General features: G+C 41.2%; 1 protein-coding gene across 9 annotated transcripts in view; it reads right to left on the minus strand.

Moving 5' to 3' along the window:
- Positions 1-20,451, minus strand: part of FAM120A (family with sequence similarity 120 member A) — a 48,604-nt gene that overhangs the window by 21,854 nt on the left and 6,299 nt on the right. For 4 of the 9 annotated variants that reach the window (XM_086846315.1, XM_086846311.1, XM_086846313.1 and 1 more), the window contains exons 2-9: positions 20,114-20,360; positions 15,371-15,453; positions 7,588-7,716; positions 7,010-7,106; positions 5,803-5,903; positions 5,232-5,515; positions 4,471-4,558; positions 961-1,185 (exon numbers count right to left, since the gene is read on the minus strand). In XM_086846315.1, the coding sequence (XP_086702441.1) occupies positions 961-1,185; positions 4,471-4,558; positions 5,232-5,515; positions 5,803-5,903; positions 7,010-7,106; positions 7,588-7,716; positions 15,371-15,453; positions 20,114-20,360 (1,254 nt within the window). The remainder of the gene's footprint in view (positions 1-960; positions 1,186-4,470; positions 4,559-5,231; positions 5,516-5,802; positions 5,904-7,009; positions 7,107-7,587; positions 7,717-15,370; positions 15,454-20,113; positions 20,361-20,451) is intronic. The other 5 variants (XM_086846316.1, XM_086846312.1, XM_086846314.1 and 2 more) reach the window with 3 other exon arrangements.

A 20,451-nucleotide genomic window follows, 5' to 3' on the forward strand; every position in this document is an offset into this window, starting at 1 on the left:
GTGGCAGTGGTGGAGTCCCCATCCCTGAAGGGATTTAAAAGCCACGTAGATGTGGCACTTGGGAACATGGCTCAGTGGTGGCCTTGGCAGTGCTGGGTTAACAGTTGTACCAAATGATCTTAAAGATATTTTCTAACCTAAATGTTTCTGTGATTAAACATCAAGTAGGATTCAAACATCCTAAGAATATTTGGCTATGCAAAGTGTGAAAAAGAGCTAGCATCAATGGTCTTCACAGACCTTTTGGTTCTTCTTTACTTGTCTTTGATAAAAAAGTCCAAGAACACGGCAGCAACATGAGCTGTGGTACTAAAGAAACAAATGGCAAATAGGAAATCCAAACCTCAACCTCGTTGCAGTAAATTTTAGTTTCATAGAGTTCAGATCTGCCTGTGGTCCTTAGTGTCCTGAAGAGGATTTTAAAGGTGAATAAAGGTTACCAGGCATGGGGACAGTGCCATTTGCTAGCTGCTGGTACAAAACCTATTTCTTAGAGCTGCTGTGTTTCTCTCAGGGCCAGCTATCAGTGATGGGAGGGATCAGACTGGGAAGGAAAACAATCTCAGTACTTCTGAACACTGAAAATAGAAAAGACTTGGCACAGACACCAAAGCACATACGCAGGAATTTTTAGATGGAAATGGGCTCTGCATAAACACATGCATACAGACATATACATCCATGCATACAGATATATACAAATAACTGCAAATGGTTGGGAAAAAAATTAATTTTGTAAATAAACACTTCTAATTACAGTCATCTCACATTTATTAGAACAATGTACCATCTCAGTGGTTAGAAAACGGGGGGGGGGAACTGGTTCAAACAACTAAAAAGGGACCAGAAGTTAGAGCATTAAAAAGCATGTAAAAATCTGATACTCTTTAGCCAGAAATACCACTGCAATTATCTTCACAGAATCATTATCTCACAGTACCTGATTTTAAAATGTCATACCTTGGTTAGGACATGAAAGATGTAGGGATACATTAACCCCTTCTTGTGCCTGTGCTCTGCCACTCGTAATACTTCAGGTGCTACCGGAGGTAATGGAGGGGTGGTAATATCCATGTGGTTTCTGGTGGGCATGGACAACAGGCATGGGATTTGTGGATTACTGGTTTGATTCCCTTTGACATCAGCTGCCTGACTTCCTGAAGAAGCACTAGAGGAACCTTCTGCCTGTAACAGAACATAGAAAATAAAGTGCTTTGGATATGTCCAGAAACATAGCAGGAGATCAGCCAAGAGAAACAGCAAACTTCCTCCCTCACCCCCAATGAAAATAGTAAATCTTCACATCATGCTGTTGCAGCGTGCAGAATACATTATCCAAAGCTGGCTGAACGGTTTTCAGGAAACTTTCAGCCATTGTTTGCCAGTAGCACCACATTACTATGAAAATAAATATTATGATAAAACTTTTAACTTACTAACAGCAACAGAAATTGCTATTTTCTAAAAATTTTAACTGCATAACGCAGAAGTGGACTGATGGCCTTTTAATGACCTTAACCCAGCATTTCCAAGATACTCCCAACTCAATGTGTTAACTGACAGTCACACAGTCTGTAATTTATCTAGACTTCCATAAACATAGCCCTCCTGAGTTTGCAATTCTAGACAAAACAGGGAAAATTACATGGTTCAATTAAATAACATGTAAAATACATAGTGTCCAAACTCAAAAGTCTGGTAAATGTTGTTGGGTTTTTTTGGCTGTTTGGGGTTTTTTTAAAATATAAAAGCTCTTTGTCTGAGAAGACTGTAAGAGAAAATGGTAAAGTTTTCTGGCTGGAAGACTGAAGTGGCATTCTATTCCAGTTCTAGATGCAGTTCATAAACTTATGGGAAAAATACAATGCATAAAAATATACTGTAAACTTCCCAGCCTTTATAAGGATTTTGTTGATTTCCCACAGATACAAAAAAAAATAATTTATAATTAATTCCTTAAAATCCTGGTCTTCAAAACTGAAAGCTGGTTTTAGCTTAAGAGTTTAAGTTAGCTCCATGCCTATAAATTATCAGCAATAGTGAAAACTTTTGAGAGCAAAATTTGATCATCACTTGATGATGCATCATGCAGGAGTACCTTCACAATATGAGAAAAGAAGTTCACATGCTTTGTAAGAACTGAAAAGCAAAGCTGAAATGGAAATGGCCAAAGCATGAAATCCCACAGAACATGTAATGTAAAAAATGGGTCCAAACAAGCTCAGGTGGTTCACTTCAGACCCGTGAGAAATACAAACAACAAAAAACCCCATAAAACTTCTCAAAGTCTTCTACAGAAAGGTGTAGGTAATAAAACAGGCTCAGCAAAATATCAAAGGGCAACCTTCTTTTCAGATGATACTTTAATCACACAATCAGAGGATGTTACACAAAGATTGTGTTTCAGTTGGTAATATACAATTCATTTGAGATATAAAAATGAAACTATATAGACAAAATGGTTAAAACCTGTAAGACAGAACACTTCCAAAACATGCTAACACCAAATGCTTTTATATAACAGCTTTATTAAATATGTGTTATAGTACCAAATATTTCTATATCAGGTTGAAGATTCTTTTCCCCTGTCTTCTACTACCCCAACAACTGTAAGTCAGCAATAGTGAACCACAGCAAGGAGTTAACTATCAATTATTGGGGGCACACAGGGAAGAAGACAAAACCCCCCCATGACAGCGATGCTTTCCCTCACTGCAGTACCCAGGCTCTTCCTGCACCTGCTCCAGCAACATTCCAACACCTAAGCTGAGGAAACACCACCGTTAAAAGGTGACTCTTTTCTTTACAAATATACATCCAGTCTAATGTGAGTAGCTTACCTGTGTCAAGTAGAATCACACTGTCAGATAACTGCAAGGATTTTGACATTTAAGTGAAGTCAAAGGACTGCCAAGGCTGCTGCTACCTGCCTGATCTATGCTGGATTTTCAGCACTTTACTTTAGAAATTCACACAGCTCACTCAGTTGAAATCTTCACAGAATCACAGATTGGAAGGGACCTTTGAGACCATCTCATTCCACCCTTGCCATGGCCAGGGACTCCTTCCACTATCCCAGGTGGCTCCAAGCCCTGTCCAGCCTGGCCTTGGGCACTGCCAGGAATGGAGCAGCTTCTCTGAGCAACTTCTTATTGAATTACTACCTCTTTTCTCAATCATTAATGTTCACCTCTGCAGAAAATGAGTTCATTTACAAAATTAATGAATTCATAATCCTTCCTGTTGTGCTCAAAAGATACTTCTGCCTTCTGCTCCTGAGGGCTGACAAAGTGCTTTGATAATAAAAAACAAACAGGCAAGTAAAGCTCAGGAGCATTACTACATTACTCTAGATACATTTAAGTCAGCCTGTGCATACACCTCCTGGAAAGTTTAGGAAGTGTTCCTACAGTGGGGGCTGTCTCCAGGAAAGGACAGGCTTAGGGCTGGGGGACCCACAGGGCTGCACACAGGGCCCAGCCCAGCAGAGAAGAAAGGAATGTAATAGGTCAAATCAGCATTTGCATACGGTGACTAATCCCCAGGCAGACACAGCTATCCTACAGGCGTAGTCTGCAGAAATAATAACTGCTGATGGATGAAATCATCCACTTGATATTTTAAGCACAAAAGCCCAAGTTTACTGGAATTCCTACACCGAAAGTACAGGGAAAATGTTCTGTTTGCTCATAGTGGTAACTAACTCAAGATCAGGGTTTTTTGACAGAGTTAACAGCTGGCATACAGCTCCACCATCAAGGCACACATATTAAGTGTAAATGATCTGAATGTTCTTTCCAAACACAGATCAAACTTGGAATAGAGGCCATCATGTTTTTGATTTGAACGTGGTTTGAAACCTCAAATTTAATAATGATAAATCTTTCTTAAGGGCTTATATAGCCCATCCTAATCCAGTTAAGCAGCAACATTAACTGGCCCCATGGAGCTACTCTAACAAGTATTATGTGAAATTCCTACCATGCAGTTATAAAGGACTTTTAACTCCTCAGCTCAGCTCCAACACACCTGCAGTGGCCTGTGGCTAACACTGATGGTGTCAGAGCTGTGCTTACTGCACTGTGGATTACAGGACTCCACGGACACTCAGACTGTCACTCCTTCCCAAAAATCCAACATGCACTACTGGAATCCCAGAGAGCGACACCTGAGGGTGAGATTATTGGCTAAGGGCTAAATAAGGTTATTGACTTGTTCCTGGTTTGTATCTAGTGTTTTCTAAAACATCCTATTTCACGTTTGATTTTATGTATATGCCACAACGTCCTTGGAAAGCTTCCTCCTCTACTCTAAAGTTGTTTCGTAATTCACAAAGTGTACTTTGCACTGCACTTTGCAGTGTAGGTTTGCACTAAATACTATGGATCAATATTAAAATCCTCCTCTGAGTTTGCTATAAAGCTTTAACACAAAGTAATAAAATGTGATGCCTGGAATTTAAGGAAATACCTTTGTTTGGTCTCCCAGCTCTCCACGAGTTTGACCTTCTGACTGGGTTCCTGGTTTTTCCCAGCCTATTTTGTTCCCACTGACATGGCTGAAGGACAACAGAAAGGAAAACATCACACTAAAATACAGTTTGAGACAGCGAAGTAAATCCTTGGTATTTGTGACTGGAATTTTGGGCTAGATATTCTGATTTTAAGGGATGCTTTCTATTAAAAATGCCCACTTGCAGGACTCTTGAAAAAAATTTCTGACATTCACATTACATTACACCTAGATTTTGGATGTGTAAACACTACAAGTTCAGTGAAGTTCTGTAGATTTTAGCTTCTGAAATTTTAATGAAGTATACTGTGAAGCAGGAAAATTTTTTATACAAAATAAAGGACTGGAAGGCTTTATGACATTTACCAAAACCTCACTCTCTCAATAAAACATAAGGGCAGAAGAGGAAAAACACCCAGCACTATTTGGTTTTGGATTCCTGCTTAAGGAACAAGGTGATGAGATTGAACTATGCACATGTCTGCAGTCAGAGACCCAAAACTATCTTTTTAAGGTCCATCATATCACTAATTTGCAGATTTCTGCAAAGTCCAACTCTGCCAGGAGTTGGATTTCAGTGATGCTTGTGGGTCCCTTTCAGCTCAGGGTATTCTATGATTCACTCCATGATGTTTACTTTCAGGATACAGGTAAATGATTTTGAAAGCAATTTATTTTAACAGAAGCTGAGTAAGAGAACATCCTCATGAGAAACTTACTTCACTGCACCCCCATTGCCTTCATCATTGTCAGAGGACGAAGATGTAGAAGAGGCAGGAAAATAGGTTGAATCCACATGATTAGGGCTCCCACTCTGGGCTGGATTTATTGGAGAAGACCGTTCATACAATGGTGTGTGTTTTCCTTCGTGAGGAATGTTACTGTAATTGTTCTGCTCAGACAGACTTTTTCCACCTGTTTCCAAGGTGATGGCTGGCTCAGAGAGGCTGTATGGGTATGGACCCTGGCCTTGGGCCCCACCCTGACTGGACATCTGCTGGGCCTGAAATAAAGGGATCTCTCTTGAATGAAGTCAACTAAGGCGTTGCTTTTAAAACAAAATACATTATTGAATCAAGTGGCATTTCCCAAATGCATGCATTAAAACTCAGCCATCTAGAGCATCCACAGAAACTGTTCCACCAGAGTCTGTAGCATTGCTTTAGTTCCAGACTTAAAATTCACTGACTGCCCACACTGGAAAAAGCTGGCTACACCTTTCCCACCTGGATTCCAGTTTGCTGAGCACAGCAGGCCTCTCCCAAGGAGCAGGGCAGAAGCTGTACTTACCGCAGGTTTTGCTTGTAGTGAGGTCTGTGGAATGTTAAGCATCTGAGAAGGAACATATGGTGGCACTATCCCAGGCATACCAAACTGATTTGGTCTGGCTGCTGTATTGCAGGGGAGGAGGGGAAAAGAGAAGGAAAAAAAAGAAAGAAAAAACCCAAGCACTCATGAAAACACTCAGTATTTGACACAAATACTTTTTAATACTTACTTGCTAGTTACCCTGTCTGTCCTTTTGCTTCTATGATTTATTTATTCTTGTTCTGTTAGCATTACTGTTTTCTCCCATGCCTTTAAGTCAGCTTTATTCATTTTTACCTTCCAATAAAAATACTTTGCAGCTTGTGAAGTGCATTACATGTGTCTCACCCGCTTTCAGGTCTTTGTATCTCTCATTGCTGCAAATTCCTATTCTCTCTGGGAATCAAAGGCAGCTTACAAGAAAAAAACCCCAAGAGAGAGATGTCATAACGGAGATACTGCACGTCACACAGATACAGAACTGCTGGCATTTTGTCATTTGAGTATTTGACCTAGAGTAGCCTCTAAACCCTTTAATGCAGGTCTTTGGATGTAAATAAAGACACCCCACACCCTCAAAAAAAGCAGGAAAAATCTGTGTCAGTGTACCAGTATGGTAACTGAAGATCTTTAGAATTTCAGCTAAATGACATTTTAGTGTTAAGATTGGGGCATGAGTAGGAAATCCTGTGATCACACATTTTAATTTTTAAGCCTTGAGAATAATCTGCAACACTGCAACAATGTGTGGCTGCAATTTAAGCAGGTCTGTTATGACACCAAGAAATCAAAGACTTTAAAGGGATTTCTAAAACATGCCAGCAAGGCCAGTGAGAAACACTAAATATGTTTTAATGAGTAGAAATAGCAACTGTCCTCATGAATGGGAGTGGACACCAGACTTCAGTTGTTCACAGCACCATTCTATCAAGAGTCCCAGTGCCAGAATAGATGCTGCAATAGCCAAGAAGTAATCCAGATTGTTTTCTTCTGGGACAAGAACACAACCTCAGCACATACCCTATGAAAACCTTCTTCTGAAACCTCATCTTCACAAGTCAGTGAGAACTGCCAGAAGTTATAAACATGTTTGGAAACCATGCCAAACCATGCCACCCGTATCATTTCTGATTTAGGGTTACCCCAGGTTTTGGTTAAAATGAAAAGCCTGGCTGCTGTCATTACTTACCTAGGTAATGTGGTGGATGAAATGGCATAGGTTTATTCGTTGCCGAGTAATAAGCAACTGCTCTCTTAAACCGAGTAACTTTGTCATCTGTTCTAGACTGAAATAAAAAAAAAAATCTGTCAGAAGCACATCCAGGTTTGTCACCTGTAGGTCAGCACAGGGCTGAACAGTAGTTAATGCACACACCATATCTCAGTATTAATGCCTATAGACCCTCCAGGGCTGCAGCACAGCTCCAGTACAAGAAATGTTATGGTAACCCATGTAAGGGTAAAGTTTAAACATTCAGTCTTCACATACAGCTGATTCTCAAAGGCAGTGCACACAGCTAGGCTACAAGCCCCTCTGGTTATCAAGAGTTTAAAGCACTGAGGGTCAACACTGTATTTTCACCCTCAGAAAGCAAAGAACATGAAATTAGGACAGCTGAGCCACTGCTCAGCTGATCAACGAATTCCTATTATCCTATTATCAACTGATCAAATCACTGTTTTATCAAGTGCAATTCTTCAACATAAACAAACAGCAAAATCGATTAAAAAAAAGAAAACAAGACAATATTTTGCTTTAAACTTTACCTGCGAATGCTGAAAAACATCTTTTGCTATGGCATCCAAATCAGTGGTGTCCTGAATGTTGCGGACGTAATCGGCTACGGCTTTGATCACTACGTCACATGGCGGTAAAACTAACTGGTGAGCACGTACCTGTGAGCAAACACTGCAGGTGAGCAGGGAATGGGCACACAGCACACAGCTCAACCCTGCTGACAGCAAATGCAACTAATTCCCTGCTCCCACACGTGCTATCCGACCACTTCTGGGCCTTCCGCTTTGTTTTTAAGACTTCACCTTAAACAGTGACTCACACAATTACAATGTATTTATATATATGTGAAACCTCACCTCTGTGCAAACCTGCTGGTTAAGTATCAGCTCCAACAAGGTCAACAAAGCTGACCCTTTTACTGCTTTCCAGTTGTACATTTCCTCCAGTACAAAATGTTTAATCTAATTCATCGTACGCCATAATCCTCTTCATACATTCACATATATATGCCAGGAAATATTTTGACAGAGTTTATTTTCAGAGTATAAAGTGATAGCAGAATTGATGAAAAAGACACATTGGAAACCTTGGAGTTCCACCTCAGCATTTAATTGGTTAATCCTGAAAATAAATAATAAAAATCCCAATCCCTGTGATTATGGGAATGGCTGTTCCTATGTGCCCTCTGTAATCCTACGTGGGGAACAGCAGCTTCAGGCCAAGGAACCATCCTGGACCTCTCTCTGTAGAATTCCAGGCAGGGAGCAGTGCTGCCAGCTGGGTCTAAGAACCCCTCAACCATCAGCAGCTTCTGCTCCCATCCCAAGTGCTGCACAGGCTCACAGGGCCAGGAACAAGGTCTCAAAACACATGTCCTACATTCTAGATGAAGCCTGAGCAATTTCTAAAATTTCTGGCTGGAACTTCTGCAAAATTCTGAAACACTCTGCCAGGGCCTACAGGGGCAGCTCTGTTTTTGCTTTTAACATCATTTAATCTGTCTGTTTGCAAAATTCAGTGATTGAGAACCTGAGAGATCACTATTATGATTTAACAGTTCTATTTTTAATATATAAAAAAAATCTGAAAAATCTTTATGCATCCTTACTGTGTTCTACACAGAGGGATCATACTTTACTAGAAAATAGTGCAATTCAGTCTTGTCAGAAACATTTATGCAAAATTCTGACTAATACTTCGCTAGTTTTAGCTTTGCAAATTTAAATCCCATACCATAACTCCTTTTCATTTTACATGGGGTCTACCATATGTGATTATTTTCTGCCTGTCTTGATCTGATCTACCTACAATGTGATTTCTTACACTGCCCTCTTCACATTTAGACCACAGAATTTTTGCCAGGTACCCATTTTTATTAATTTCCTTCTAATATCTACTTTTTACAAATGTCAGGATATTCATTCTATATCTGGTCACTCTCTACCAGAGATGAGCTTTGTATTTTATAAGCCTAAATTAAACGTAGAAACAGAATGGTTAAGGGGCCTTAAGGTCCACCCAGTGCCACTCCCTGCAATGGCCAGGGACCTCCCACTATCCCAGGCTGCTCCAAGCCCTGTCCAGCCTGGCCTTGGGCACTGCCAGGGATCCAGGGGCAGCCCCAGCTGCTCTGGGCACCTGTGCCAGGGCCTGCCCATCCTCACAGGGAATATTTCCTTCTAATAACTAACCTAAAACTGCCCTCCCCTTCAGGTTAAGACCATTCCCCTGTGTTCTGTTAGTCCATGCACTTGTGAAAAGTGAACAGTTAAGAACAGTTTTGTTTAGTGTCAGGTTAATTATTTCTACCTCAGATACTAAAATCTAAGTTTACACTAGTGTGCACTCTGAATATAGACAACAATACTAAATACAGATCACACTCGCATGTAAGCTTAGAGTCACAAATATTGGTGATGAAATTTTGTCCACATTTTGCCAGAAGAAGGAAGAGATTTTCTTCTCCCTGGTAATCCAAGTCAGCTGCTGAACACCTCTCATTTTCCTCGTATGTGTAACAATTACCCGTCCCTGAAACAGCTGAATCATTCCATGGCTGTGTCATGCTGGATGTGCTCTCTGCAGAGGCCTTGCACAAACCCTGCACTGCTCCCTGAGTGTTCTCACAATCTCTGCTTGGAAACACAGTGGATGACAGGAATAAGCAATCTCCCATTAATTTATGTGATCTCCATGATGGCAATATTGAATAAACCATATAAGGCTGGCATCAAGAGAAGACATCACATCACTCTGGCACTAACAGCCAGCTCAGGCCCTAGAAGTTTGAAGCCCAAGTGAGGCCTATCAAGGGCTTCCTTTGCATTTGCTCCCATTCAGCTGCCTGTAAAGAGCCTCAAGTTCTCACTAGAGCATACTCTTAAATCCTGAAGTGAGACCTTCTGGAATGGAAGAATGTTTTACACGTCTAGAGACATCTCACATATTGGGACTTTCTTCTGTTTCAAAGATATCCAGTGCAGGTGGAATACCTAAGAGTCTTAGATAAAGATAGAAACTAAGAGTTTCATAACTAAGAGTATCATGACCTATGCTACACCAAAGTCTGAAATGAAAATGGTGAAATAAAATGTAATTTCCTGATATGAAAGAATAAAATACCTATTCATTTCAAAAGTTTCCAGAAATCCAAAGTTGTAGATTTTGTACTGAATCATAAAGAATGTTTCTAATCCTGTGTGCATTAAAGTATAAGCTAGGTCTTACTGCATGTTAGGGATGGGAAAAATTCAGACTTGCAGTGGAACACAGAGCATGTGTTGGTTGTTCAAACTTACTTTTAGTGTCACACAAAGCATTTTAGAGGAAAAGCAGCAGCATGATTTACCAATTTCTTTTTAGAAATTTTCCTTCATCCTCTAGAGAAAAGTTTCAGACAAGCAACATCACAGAAAATCAATTTTGGAAGGCAAACATGGGGGTGCGTCCCATACTTGCAGGCAATCAGGTTCAAGAGCTTCCAGCTGAGAGGGGCCCAGTTTCTTTGCCAGTTGTAAAAGACTCCTTTAGTTTGTGACAGAGCACTGACAAAAATCGCAAGTCACTCATTTGTGCACTCTGAAAAGACTAAGTGGGGAAAGGCAATGAATTCTAGAGGTGTATTTGTCAAAATGAGACACAGAGAAACATCACAAACAGAGAAGCAACAAGATAAAAATGTGTTTGGTTTGATAAAATAAATTTGCAAAAATGCTTTTTTGGAAAAGAACAGACTCACATAAGCACAACTCCACAGTATGATCAGGATGGCATGGAAGGTACCTAAGCTACACTTGGGAAAAGCTCCCCCAACTCTGGGAACACCCCAACTGCCCCCTGTCTTCAGCAAGCAAAGCCTGCAGAGACTAATCAACACCATATTTACTGCTGTGCCTGCTGGAAACAGATAATTGGTTCAGTTTCATTTTCAAACCACTACAAAAGAGACCTCCAACATTTGGTTGCTGTGAGGCAACACACAGGGAACATCTTTTTTCTGCTGGTATGTGAAAAGGCTGAAGATATGAAAAAGAACACAAATTCTGTCAAAAATGCAAAGGAGAGGGCAGGAGCACAAGCCAGGGATGTGACACAGACTTCACTGAGCCATGGACAGTCCAACACACTCCAAACCTGAGGGCTGAGCTGCAATCCAGAGCTCCCTGACAAGCCAAAGGGAAGAGCCACCAGGAGCCTTCAGAAATTCTATAGCTAGAGAAGTGAAGCCTTGCACCTGGGCAGGAATAACCCCCTGGTTACTCCACAGGCTGCAGATGTGCCAAAAGGGACCTGGGGCTGGAAGATGCAGCAGACTGAAGAGGAGCCAGGGGGTACAGCCTGGGCTGTACAGCAGCAGCACAGCTGGCAGACCCAGGGATCCCACTCCTCAGTGCACAGCAGATCCACTCCAGAGCACTGCACTCTGCCTGGGGCCCCAGCCGTGTGTCAGAACAGTTGAGCTGGTTCTGCTCACAGCCAGATTGTCAAAGAGTCAGGAGCAATTGCTGTGGAAAGAAAGGGCTGAGGGAATGGGTCTTACCCAGCGTGACAAAGACAAGGCTTTGCAAATACAGCCTTCCATTACCCACAGAAAGGTAACTGAGCACAGACAGCCAAACTCTTCACAGCAGTTCAGTGTGCAAGAGCAGAAGACACCAGACACAGCCTGAAACAAGAAGGGCTCAGACCACATACAAGGCAAAGCATCTTCACTGTCGAGACCATCAAACCACAGGGCAAGCTGCCCAGGCAGGCAGTGCAGCCTCCAGCCTTGGAGATTTTCAAGACTAGTCTGGGCTGTGCCCTGATCAATCTGCTCTGACCTCAAGCTGACCATGCTTTTCACAGGAGGCTGCACTGGATTACTTCCTGAGGTCCTTTCTGACCTGCATTATGATGACCCTTAGCATCAAAAAACCCCACAAACAACAAGGCACTTACTTGAAGTATATCTTAATAATGTCACCTTTGTCATCTGAGCCGCAGCAATTACCTAAGCACCTACTTCATGTATTAGTCTCCCTCTGGCAAACACCCTCTGAAGTCAACAAACAGTAAGACAGGAATTTCCTAGAGAGATTCAGAGAAGAGCCTAACCTCCATATTCTGGATTGCTTTCTAGAAGCATCTTTGCCTCCCCACTGAGATGGAACAACCAAGGAGATGGAGTTTCCCTGCATACTCTTCTTACTTATAAAGGGAGACTGCATTAAGCTTTGTTTCTAAGGTTACCTTGTGAATGAAGAGTCAGCACTTCTTCAGTGGTCTGTGCTCCCAAACAGGCACCAATTCCTTCCAGAGGTAAGAAATTGCCCTCCCAAACTCATTCTGACAGTATTACACATTGATCTTGAAGCTCCATACTATAACCAGTTTTTCCAGAATAAGAACCAAATTGTTTTAAAGATAAATCCCAAAAAACACAAATAAAAAGCAGGATAATGCTGGTTTACAAACAAGGTCTAGCAATCAGATGATGTCTCAGGAAATCTATCAATTCTTCTTGTTTCAAACTCCTGATTTGGGTGGTCATTTCAGTGAACTCTGCTCTCAGGTAGGTGACAGACCCAAGTGCAGGTCTGCACTCTCATGAGATTTTTCCACAGGGCCATTTGGACAGAGGAGATCCTGACTCATAACAGGTCACAGAGCTGGTTTTTGATTCTTTCTCTCTGTCGCAGCAAGAGCAATTCGTATCTCTTCATTTAAATTTGGCCATGGAATCTTCCCAGTTCTGCTGAGCTGATGGTAATTATTGGTGTCTCCTGAAAGACTTTTCATGCAGCACACAGAGACGCTGTCCCGACTCTCAGGTTCATTTCCTTCCAGATGTTAAGTACGGATTCTTCAGTCAGGTTTTCCATTTTCCTCCCATCTTCCCATTTCTACTCAGCTGTTCCTGGATGAAGACCCCTCCAATTAAAACAGAGACAGGGGTTCCTCTGGTTTGCTTTTTTCCCCTCTCCATGGTGATTCCAGGGAAGACCCAGCCATTTCCACCAGCAAAGCTGGTAGTTTCTTTTTTAAGTTATACTTTTTCACTGGTGAACTGGCAAAGCTTCTCTTGCAGGAAAAGTATCTATTTTGCTACAGCATAATAAAAGATTGAAAGAGAATGCAGGAAATAAATTGTATTTTATTAACTGTCACAGTTCTCCCTGAAAAGCAACAAATCCGGCCACTGGAACAGAATCTGTCAGCTTTGATGCTCAAGACCATACTGTTCTAAAGACAAAAGATTAAAATCTTTACACAATGAGAAAAAGCTTTCTAAATCCTGAGCTGAATGAGGTGTGGGATTAAAGCCCTTGGTTCCCGAGCATGGAGAACACTCAGTTGTGGCTCTAAATAGACACAACAAAGCAGTTTGTAAGCACAGCCCAGGAAGGACATCCTGGGGAAACACAACAACTTCCCCCCATTTCCAGGTTTCACGAAGGCTTGTGCTTTTTGGGACTGTTCTGAAACTACTCCTTGCTATCAGCCTTATGGTTAATAGAAATGTTTTTTAGGGCTTTTTAAGCAGTCATAAAATTTACAATATTGCTTTGTGCACATGAACACTGAAGAAGTCCCTACAGAGATGTGGTGACATCACTGACATACTAGCACGTCAACGAAATGAAACTCAATCAGTGAGCTCCAGAAACAAGCCATCACTTCAAACCATGGGCACTGCAAAATTAAAGCTGAAACAAACAGGCAGTTGTTCCATTGCCAATAACTAAAGAAGACTGGTTTGCTGCAGATGTGTCCTTCCACCTGACACCGCTGCCAGGCAGGAGACAGAGGTGCTGTGCTCAGTTTGAGGCTGTGCACAGAACAAATGGCCAGCAAGCTGCTGCAGAATTCAACAAATCCTGTGCTGTGCTAGCCTTTCCTCAGTCCAGGCACTCACCTGGGGCTTTGCACTGCTAACAGTGCAGCAGTTTGCACAGAACCTCTAACAACAAATGGGAATTGCTTTTGTATCTAATCACACTGGCCAACAGATAAAATTCATCAGAGAGGACTGCCTGTGGCAGGCCAGGATGCTCTGTGGGTGTATGTTTCACTTCCTTGGGATGCCAGCTACAAAGTCCAGTTGGCCTGTTCCACTGATGGCACATCTAGATGCAAAGATGACAAGTATCTAATTTTCATTCCAGTAATTCAAGTATAAATTTAGAGGGCTTTTCAGGAGGTCTAGGTCTTAAGTCATAACCTGACCTGACGGGCAAACAAGTCTACTCAGGCTAGACCACAGAAAAGAATCACCAGAAATTTTCTCAATCACTTGGCAAGAAGCCCTACATTTTAACCTCTTTAGTAAAAAATGAAAATAGAGGCACACTCACTCATTTTCTCACCTCAAACTTTACAAGGAAGTAGCAAACATGCATGCAGGTTGTTTTGCCACTGGAATGTGCTGACACCTTTCTAAACACCAGAGTGGCAGCAATATAGAGGATGAGTGTAACATCAAATGTCACAGCTGTTCTCTAAGCCTTAAAAATTCTGCTGAAAATCTGGAATCTGGTTTTAAATTCTACCTTTGGCAAAACAAGTTTTCAAGGCTTAATAAACTTTCAGAACAGAAAGGGAAAAACCCACCTATTTTTGCTGTAGAGATAACAAAGTAGTCTGACAGAATTTACAAAAAGCAGATTATTTGCTAGATGGAACACCTTAAGAGAAAGGCAAACAGATGTATCTGCTGTGGCAGAGAGGAAGGTCACCACGATCCCATTCTCTGATGTGTCCAGTTTCCCTTTTATAGCCCTCTACTTGGCAGATGCATGAGGCAAGTGTGATGAAGCACCAGAACACACACACACTGTAAACTAAGAGCATCAGGCAACTTACTTGTCTCAACCCCCCCCAAACCTACCAAAGGCCACTTTAGCTTTCTCGTGCAATCTGTTCTCCAGCATATTTACACTTTAAATACCAAAAACGGATTATTACACACAAACTCAGAGCAGCAGAAAATAAAACAAGATGGTATGAAGATATACAGCTCATTATTTTTGATAGCTGAGGAACATGACTAAACAAAAAAGTCTCCTCTTCAGGAAAGGGGAGAGCAAGAAGCTGCATTCTGCAAGCCTAACTGGAGCTCTGGCTCACGCTCTGAGGGGGATCACACAGGCTAAGTTTAGCCTTGTAAAGCAAATGACCCCAGGTATCCTCTGCAGCCAGGAACTGGGACACCTGAAGGTGACCAAGCACAAGGGCCTCGCAGAGCTGCTCTCAATTAAGCTATCACATTGCTCTTGTTAACCAGTAGCATTGATTTTAGCTTAATTTCTCCTAGTTATATTAAATTTGTACCTTAAGTGAAGCTAGTGGATGTTCTGGACCAAGTAAACTCCAATGAAAGGAAGCCAAATCTTCATCAGGTAGAATATGATTACCTGGAACATAATGCAGAACTCATTTAAGTGAACTGTAAAACATTACACACTGTTTCTACATACAGCCAAACAAATCTGCCATCAGTCCTCAACTCCTGATCAAGAGGATTAACAGATTAAACTTGCAGATAGCTTTCTGTTACTCCAGAAAAACCTAATTAGCACGCTGCTGCTGCAGCAAGAGCCAGTTGGTGTTTGTGAGGAGCACTCTTCCATGAAACCAGCTCCCCTACAGCAGCAATGGAGCCAGGCACAACACGGGGTCCACCTCAAGCCAGTGCGTCCTGTTGGGGAATCCTCAGCACATTTCACAATGCAGGTACAACGGAGTAAGAACCCATTTCATTGCTCCCTGACACATGCTGGTAAGGCCTTTCTGCAGCCCAGCATGTGCCATTACTGATCCACATGGGAGCTGCCTCTGGAATCTGCACTCTGCTCCACTGTGCAGCATGGGTCAAGCAGCAAGGCACCAGCCAGGTTTATCTAACCCTCAGGAACGCCTGCAGCTCCAATGACACTTAGCAGGTTCCCAGTTCCTGAAGTTTCTTTTGCTGATCTGACCAGATCAGATGAGACCTTGGGCTGGCAGCAGGGAATGAATTGGGAAATTATTTTGTTGTTTCCAAGGACAGAATTCCATATTTACCACACTGTTCATATCTAATGGAAGACCACCTATATTTTTTTTTTTTCCCAAAGCACTGCACACTCCAAAAAGAGTTCTTCCTAGGAAACATTTAAAACATTTGTATTAATCAAAGACGTAACTAACCAACCTCTGATGGAGTTCAGTGGCTGTGGACCCAAACTTTACAAAGAGCTAAGCAGAATGAATTAACACAATTCTGTAGAAAACTTCAGGATATATTCAATACCTGGCTTTACAGAGCAGCAGGTTGTTTGTGGATGCACTGTTCATAAAGAATATGAAAAGACTCTCTGAATATTATAACAATTGTTCTCTTTCTTGATATTTTGTTTGCAAAATCTAGCTTGCTCTTAATGCTCTTTAACCCGTGAAAGCCAGGAAAGCTGTCCCCTGCCTGGTGACAAGCCTTCTCAGAGTGGAAAGTCTTCGTGTCCAATCAATACTTCATACACTATTAAGATCTCCAGCAAGGACATGTTATCATTTTTTTTTTCATTAGTAGCTAAACTTTAATCTTATATCAGAAAGATTCAACAAGTTTGCATGTAACAGCCACACTCACTAATCTGGTCAAGATAAGATGAGACAGTCTTTCTAGTACAGGCCTGCAAAAATCTATTGCAGCTAGAGCAGGACAGTTCTGTGATAACTGACAATCACTCCTGCAGATGCTACTTTTTAAAATAGTCAGGGCCTCTCTCCCTTCCACCAAAATCTCAATTTTGTTTGGTGTCCACCTGTCATTGCAATTAATTCACTCCCTAGAACACACAGGGACAGTGTTTGATCAATTCTCACCATGTGAAGTGCAGCAGTGTCTTCTGTAGTCCAATTAACAAGTGATGCCCATACTTACCTTATGTAGCTCTAAAATTTTACTCAGGAGCAGAATAGGATTCCATAACTAAACATGTTACAAAGTGCTGTCACAGTGGGAAAGAGATCAGTGTTACATAAGCAACCTCTATTTCTTGACCTGGCTGAACAACCTCAACATATATTGATTTTTCCCATTTTAATGGCTTATTTTAGTGTATGCCTTAGGTTTTTTTTTAAAGCAATTAGATACTAATTGAAGCCACTGCCCTTTCTAAAGAGTTCACTGAATTAGAGCCCTATATCTCACACTGGGCTTGTTTTTTTACTTGCTGAAGCTTGGGTTGCTTTTCTTTTTTAAAATGATTCTACAGTATTTGAGTCAAAAGTTCAGAATAATCCAAATCAACTCCCTGTTTACATCAGCAGCAATTAGAACAGAAATTTGTAAGAGCATGCTCAGAGGATGCAGTATCCAGGCCGAATTTTAACCACCCATGCCAAGGAAATCCTTTACATTACAATGCTACAACTATAAATCCTTTCCAAATGAGAAGCTATAAAGAAAGAAACCTGTAAACCAAGTCAACCAACCACAGTGCAAACAGAACCTCATCTGAAAGCCATCTTTAGAAGCTTGCCTTGTCAAAAATATTTTGAGGGAATATTTCAACAGAGACTTTATCCCTGAACAGAACTCAATCCCAAATCACTTGCCATTGAGAACAATTTTTTAAATTGCCCAGTTTAGTGTCATTCCTCAGGCTTCTCCAACTGCTCAATGTGACACTGAAACTTTGAGGATGATTTTCCTCTTTCAGCATTCCCCCAAAGTAATTCTTGGAGTTAATGACAAGAAAGAACCTTTAGTTTTCTGGATACAGGGAAATACATCTGCAGCCCTAAAACTGAATACAGATATCACAGGTATAGTGACAGTCTGGGGCTGCTGGAATTGTAAACATTAAGCCAGCAGCTTATTTGTAATTATATCAGAATACATTATTTTATTCCTACACAAAGTACTAGCATGAGAGTTATACTGCTGTACCCAGAAAAAAAATTCACATGCCTTCCCATGTCATCAAATGCTCATTCATTCCTTCCCATTGTGCTTGTCTTTATTCTATTTTACAGGATCAAAAAAGACCCAAAGAGCCCACAGGAACAAGGCCAGAATAACCTGTGAAGCCATACAAGCCCTCAAATATTCAACAAAAACATAAAAATTTAGATTAGAAAACAAGCCACCCTAATTTAAACACATTCCATGCCACACACACCTATAGGCATACAGGCACTTAGAATTCTATTAAAAAAAAAAAAAAAAGTTACCATATTACCAAGGTTGCAAAAGTTAAAACATGTTGCCAGTACTTTAAGCCAAACTGTATCTGTTTGTTGTCAGCTTATATAATCATACTCTATCCCAAATACCTAGGGTTCCTAAAATTCACTCATATAAAAATAACACAAAAGCCCCAAGCACAGGAAGATCTTCGGAGTATCTTCTCTTCTAACCCTGATTTCCATGAACTTTATTCTGCTTACTCATACTGAATACACACACACAAGAAATGCAAAGGAATAGTCAGAACTAAACTTGTAGCTGACCTGGGGGTTTTTAATCTTTGTACCAATTTGACAGGGAGGGGGGAAAGCAACCAAATCTCTCTAGGGTAATCACGTGAAATTACCCCACATTTCTTCTCCTAAGTACATGCTCAAAAATATTTGATCATGAAAGACAAGAGAGAAAAACAACCAAGAGCTTCTTGCATAAAATTGCAAAGCCTTCAGAAACTTTATCAGAACTTTTCTCACCCACTGTTTGATATAAGCAAGCAAAGCCCCAGTAGGCCATGCAGCTGGAATTGTGTGGCAACTTAAAGCCAAACTTCCCATGAAGTCCATAAAGCACATCAGCAACTGGGAAACTGCTTTTCCAGCAGTAATTCTTACTCACTGAACTGGCATGCCCCAACTTATTTATAGACTCCAAAGCCAAGCAATAGTATTCTGTCATGCAATTCCTGCAATGGCAGCTCAGCCAACCCTCTGCCTTCCCTCCCTACACCTGTGCAGGCAGGAAAAACACAAACTGACAAAAAGCAACTCCAACTAATCAAATACTTGTATAGCTGCCTACTGCAAGATCCACTGGTTCTTTCCCTCTTAACAAAGAAGGTGCCTTCCTAGACTAGGAACAATGTTAAAGACAACTAAAATATTAGCATTTAAAACAGTAACACAAAGACTCTCATTCAGAGCTCTCAAAGAAGTTTTATTCCTCTGTCATGTACCCATACTGAAACAGAGTGAGAAACTAAAAAGAAAACCCAGTTTTCTTAATTTGTTTGCATAGCATTGCAAGATCAAGAACATGACTGCTCCCAAAAAGCATTTAGAATGCTATTCTAAATAAATCCTATTCAATGGAGTCAACTTTGTCAGTAATTAATTCACTCTTCTGTCTGAGTATGACAGTTATCCTCTATCACTGCTATGGAAATAGAGTGGGTTAAAACTGTCCCATTTATGCAGAAATGTGCAACTGAAGACATTCCCACCTATGCTGCTGTGTATGAGAAGCTCATGAGCATGAGAAGCAGGAGGGCTAAGGAAGCACACAGCCAAAACCAATGGAATGGTACAATGTTGGTCATTTGTGCTTTCAGAAATGTGGAGTTCCACTCAATTATAGTTCAGTATATTTCTGTTGCACCTGATGTGCTGACATATTTGTCCAGTACTCATTTCTGAGGGGAAAAAAGCCCCAGCAAACCAAGTACCTTCACTCCACAGGTGTTATTTTTAGGTAGAATTCAAGACAAAAGCATACTTCTGGTCTGGCAAGTGTACCACTGAACTCACACACTATACAGGATCCAAACTAGAACCACAGCTGTCCAGATTTCCCCCACCCACAGAGAACATTCTGGCCAGGCAGAGCTCTGCTGAACCCTTGCTTTCAACGCTTCTTTCTAGACAACCACAATTTGCATTGCTCGAAGGTTTCTACAAACTGGGCATGTCTGACCTCAAACACACATCCAGTCCACCTCACACAGCAGGAATGTCTGGAACAAAGGGATGCCTTTCCCCAGGTGTTTGTCAAATTACACACACATTATTTTAAAACAGTTAATAGAAACTGAAATCATAAGGCTGACTAGCAGCATCTTTACTTACCTAAAAGAGCAGCAAAAATAGGAAAGCGATTTGGATTCAGGTCCAGTTGCTTGGCAACTTCATGCATTAGGTATTGGCTTGTTGTGAGGCTTTTCCCATTCCGGCTCAGTTTTAGGGCATGGGCACTGAAATAGTAAGGGATGTTGCACAATGCATAATCGGAGTCATATGCAACCAAACCATGGAAACCTTTTTCTCTGCAGAAAGCAATTACTTCTTGATGATGATCCTCAATGCTCTGTGCAACCTATAGTGGAAGACACAGCAATCAGCTTCAGTGTAAATGGCAGCACTGATTTATCACAACTATTATGATATAGTGGGTCTTTCTGAAACTA

This window comes from Cyanistes caeruleus, chromosome 11 (assembly GCF_971803275.1).
Source record: "Cyanistes caeruleus chromosome 11, bCyaCae1.hap1.1, whole genome shotgun sequence".
Classification (NCBI taxonomy): Eukaryota; Metazoa; Chordata; class Aves; order Passeriformes; family Paridae; genus Cyanistes; species Cyanistes caeruleus.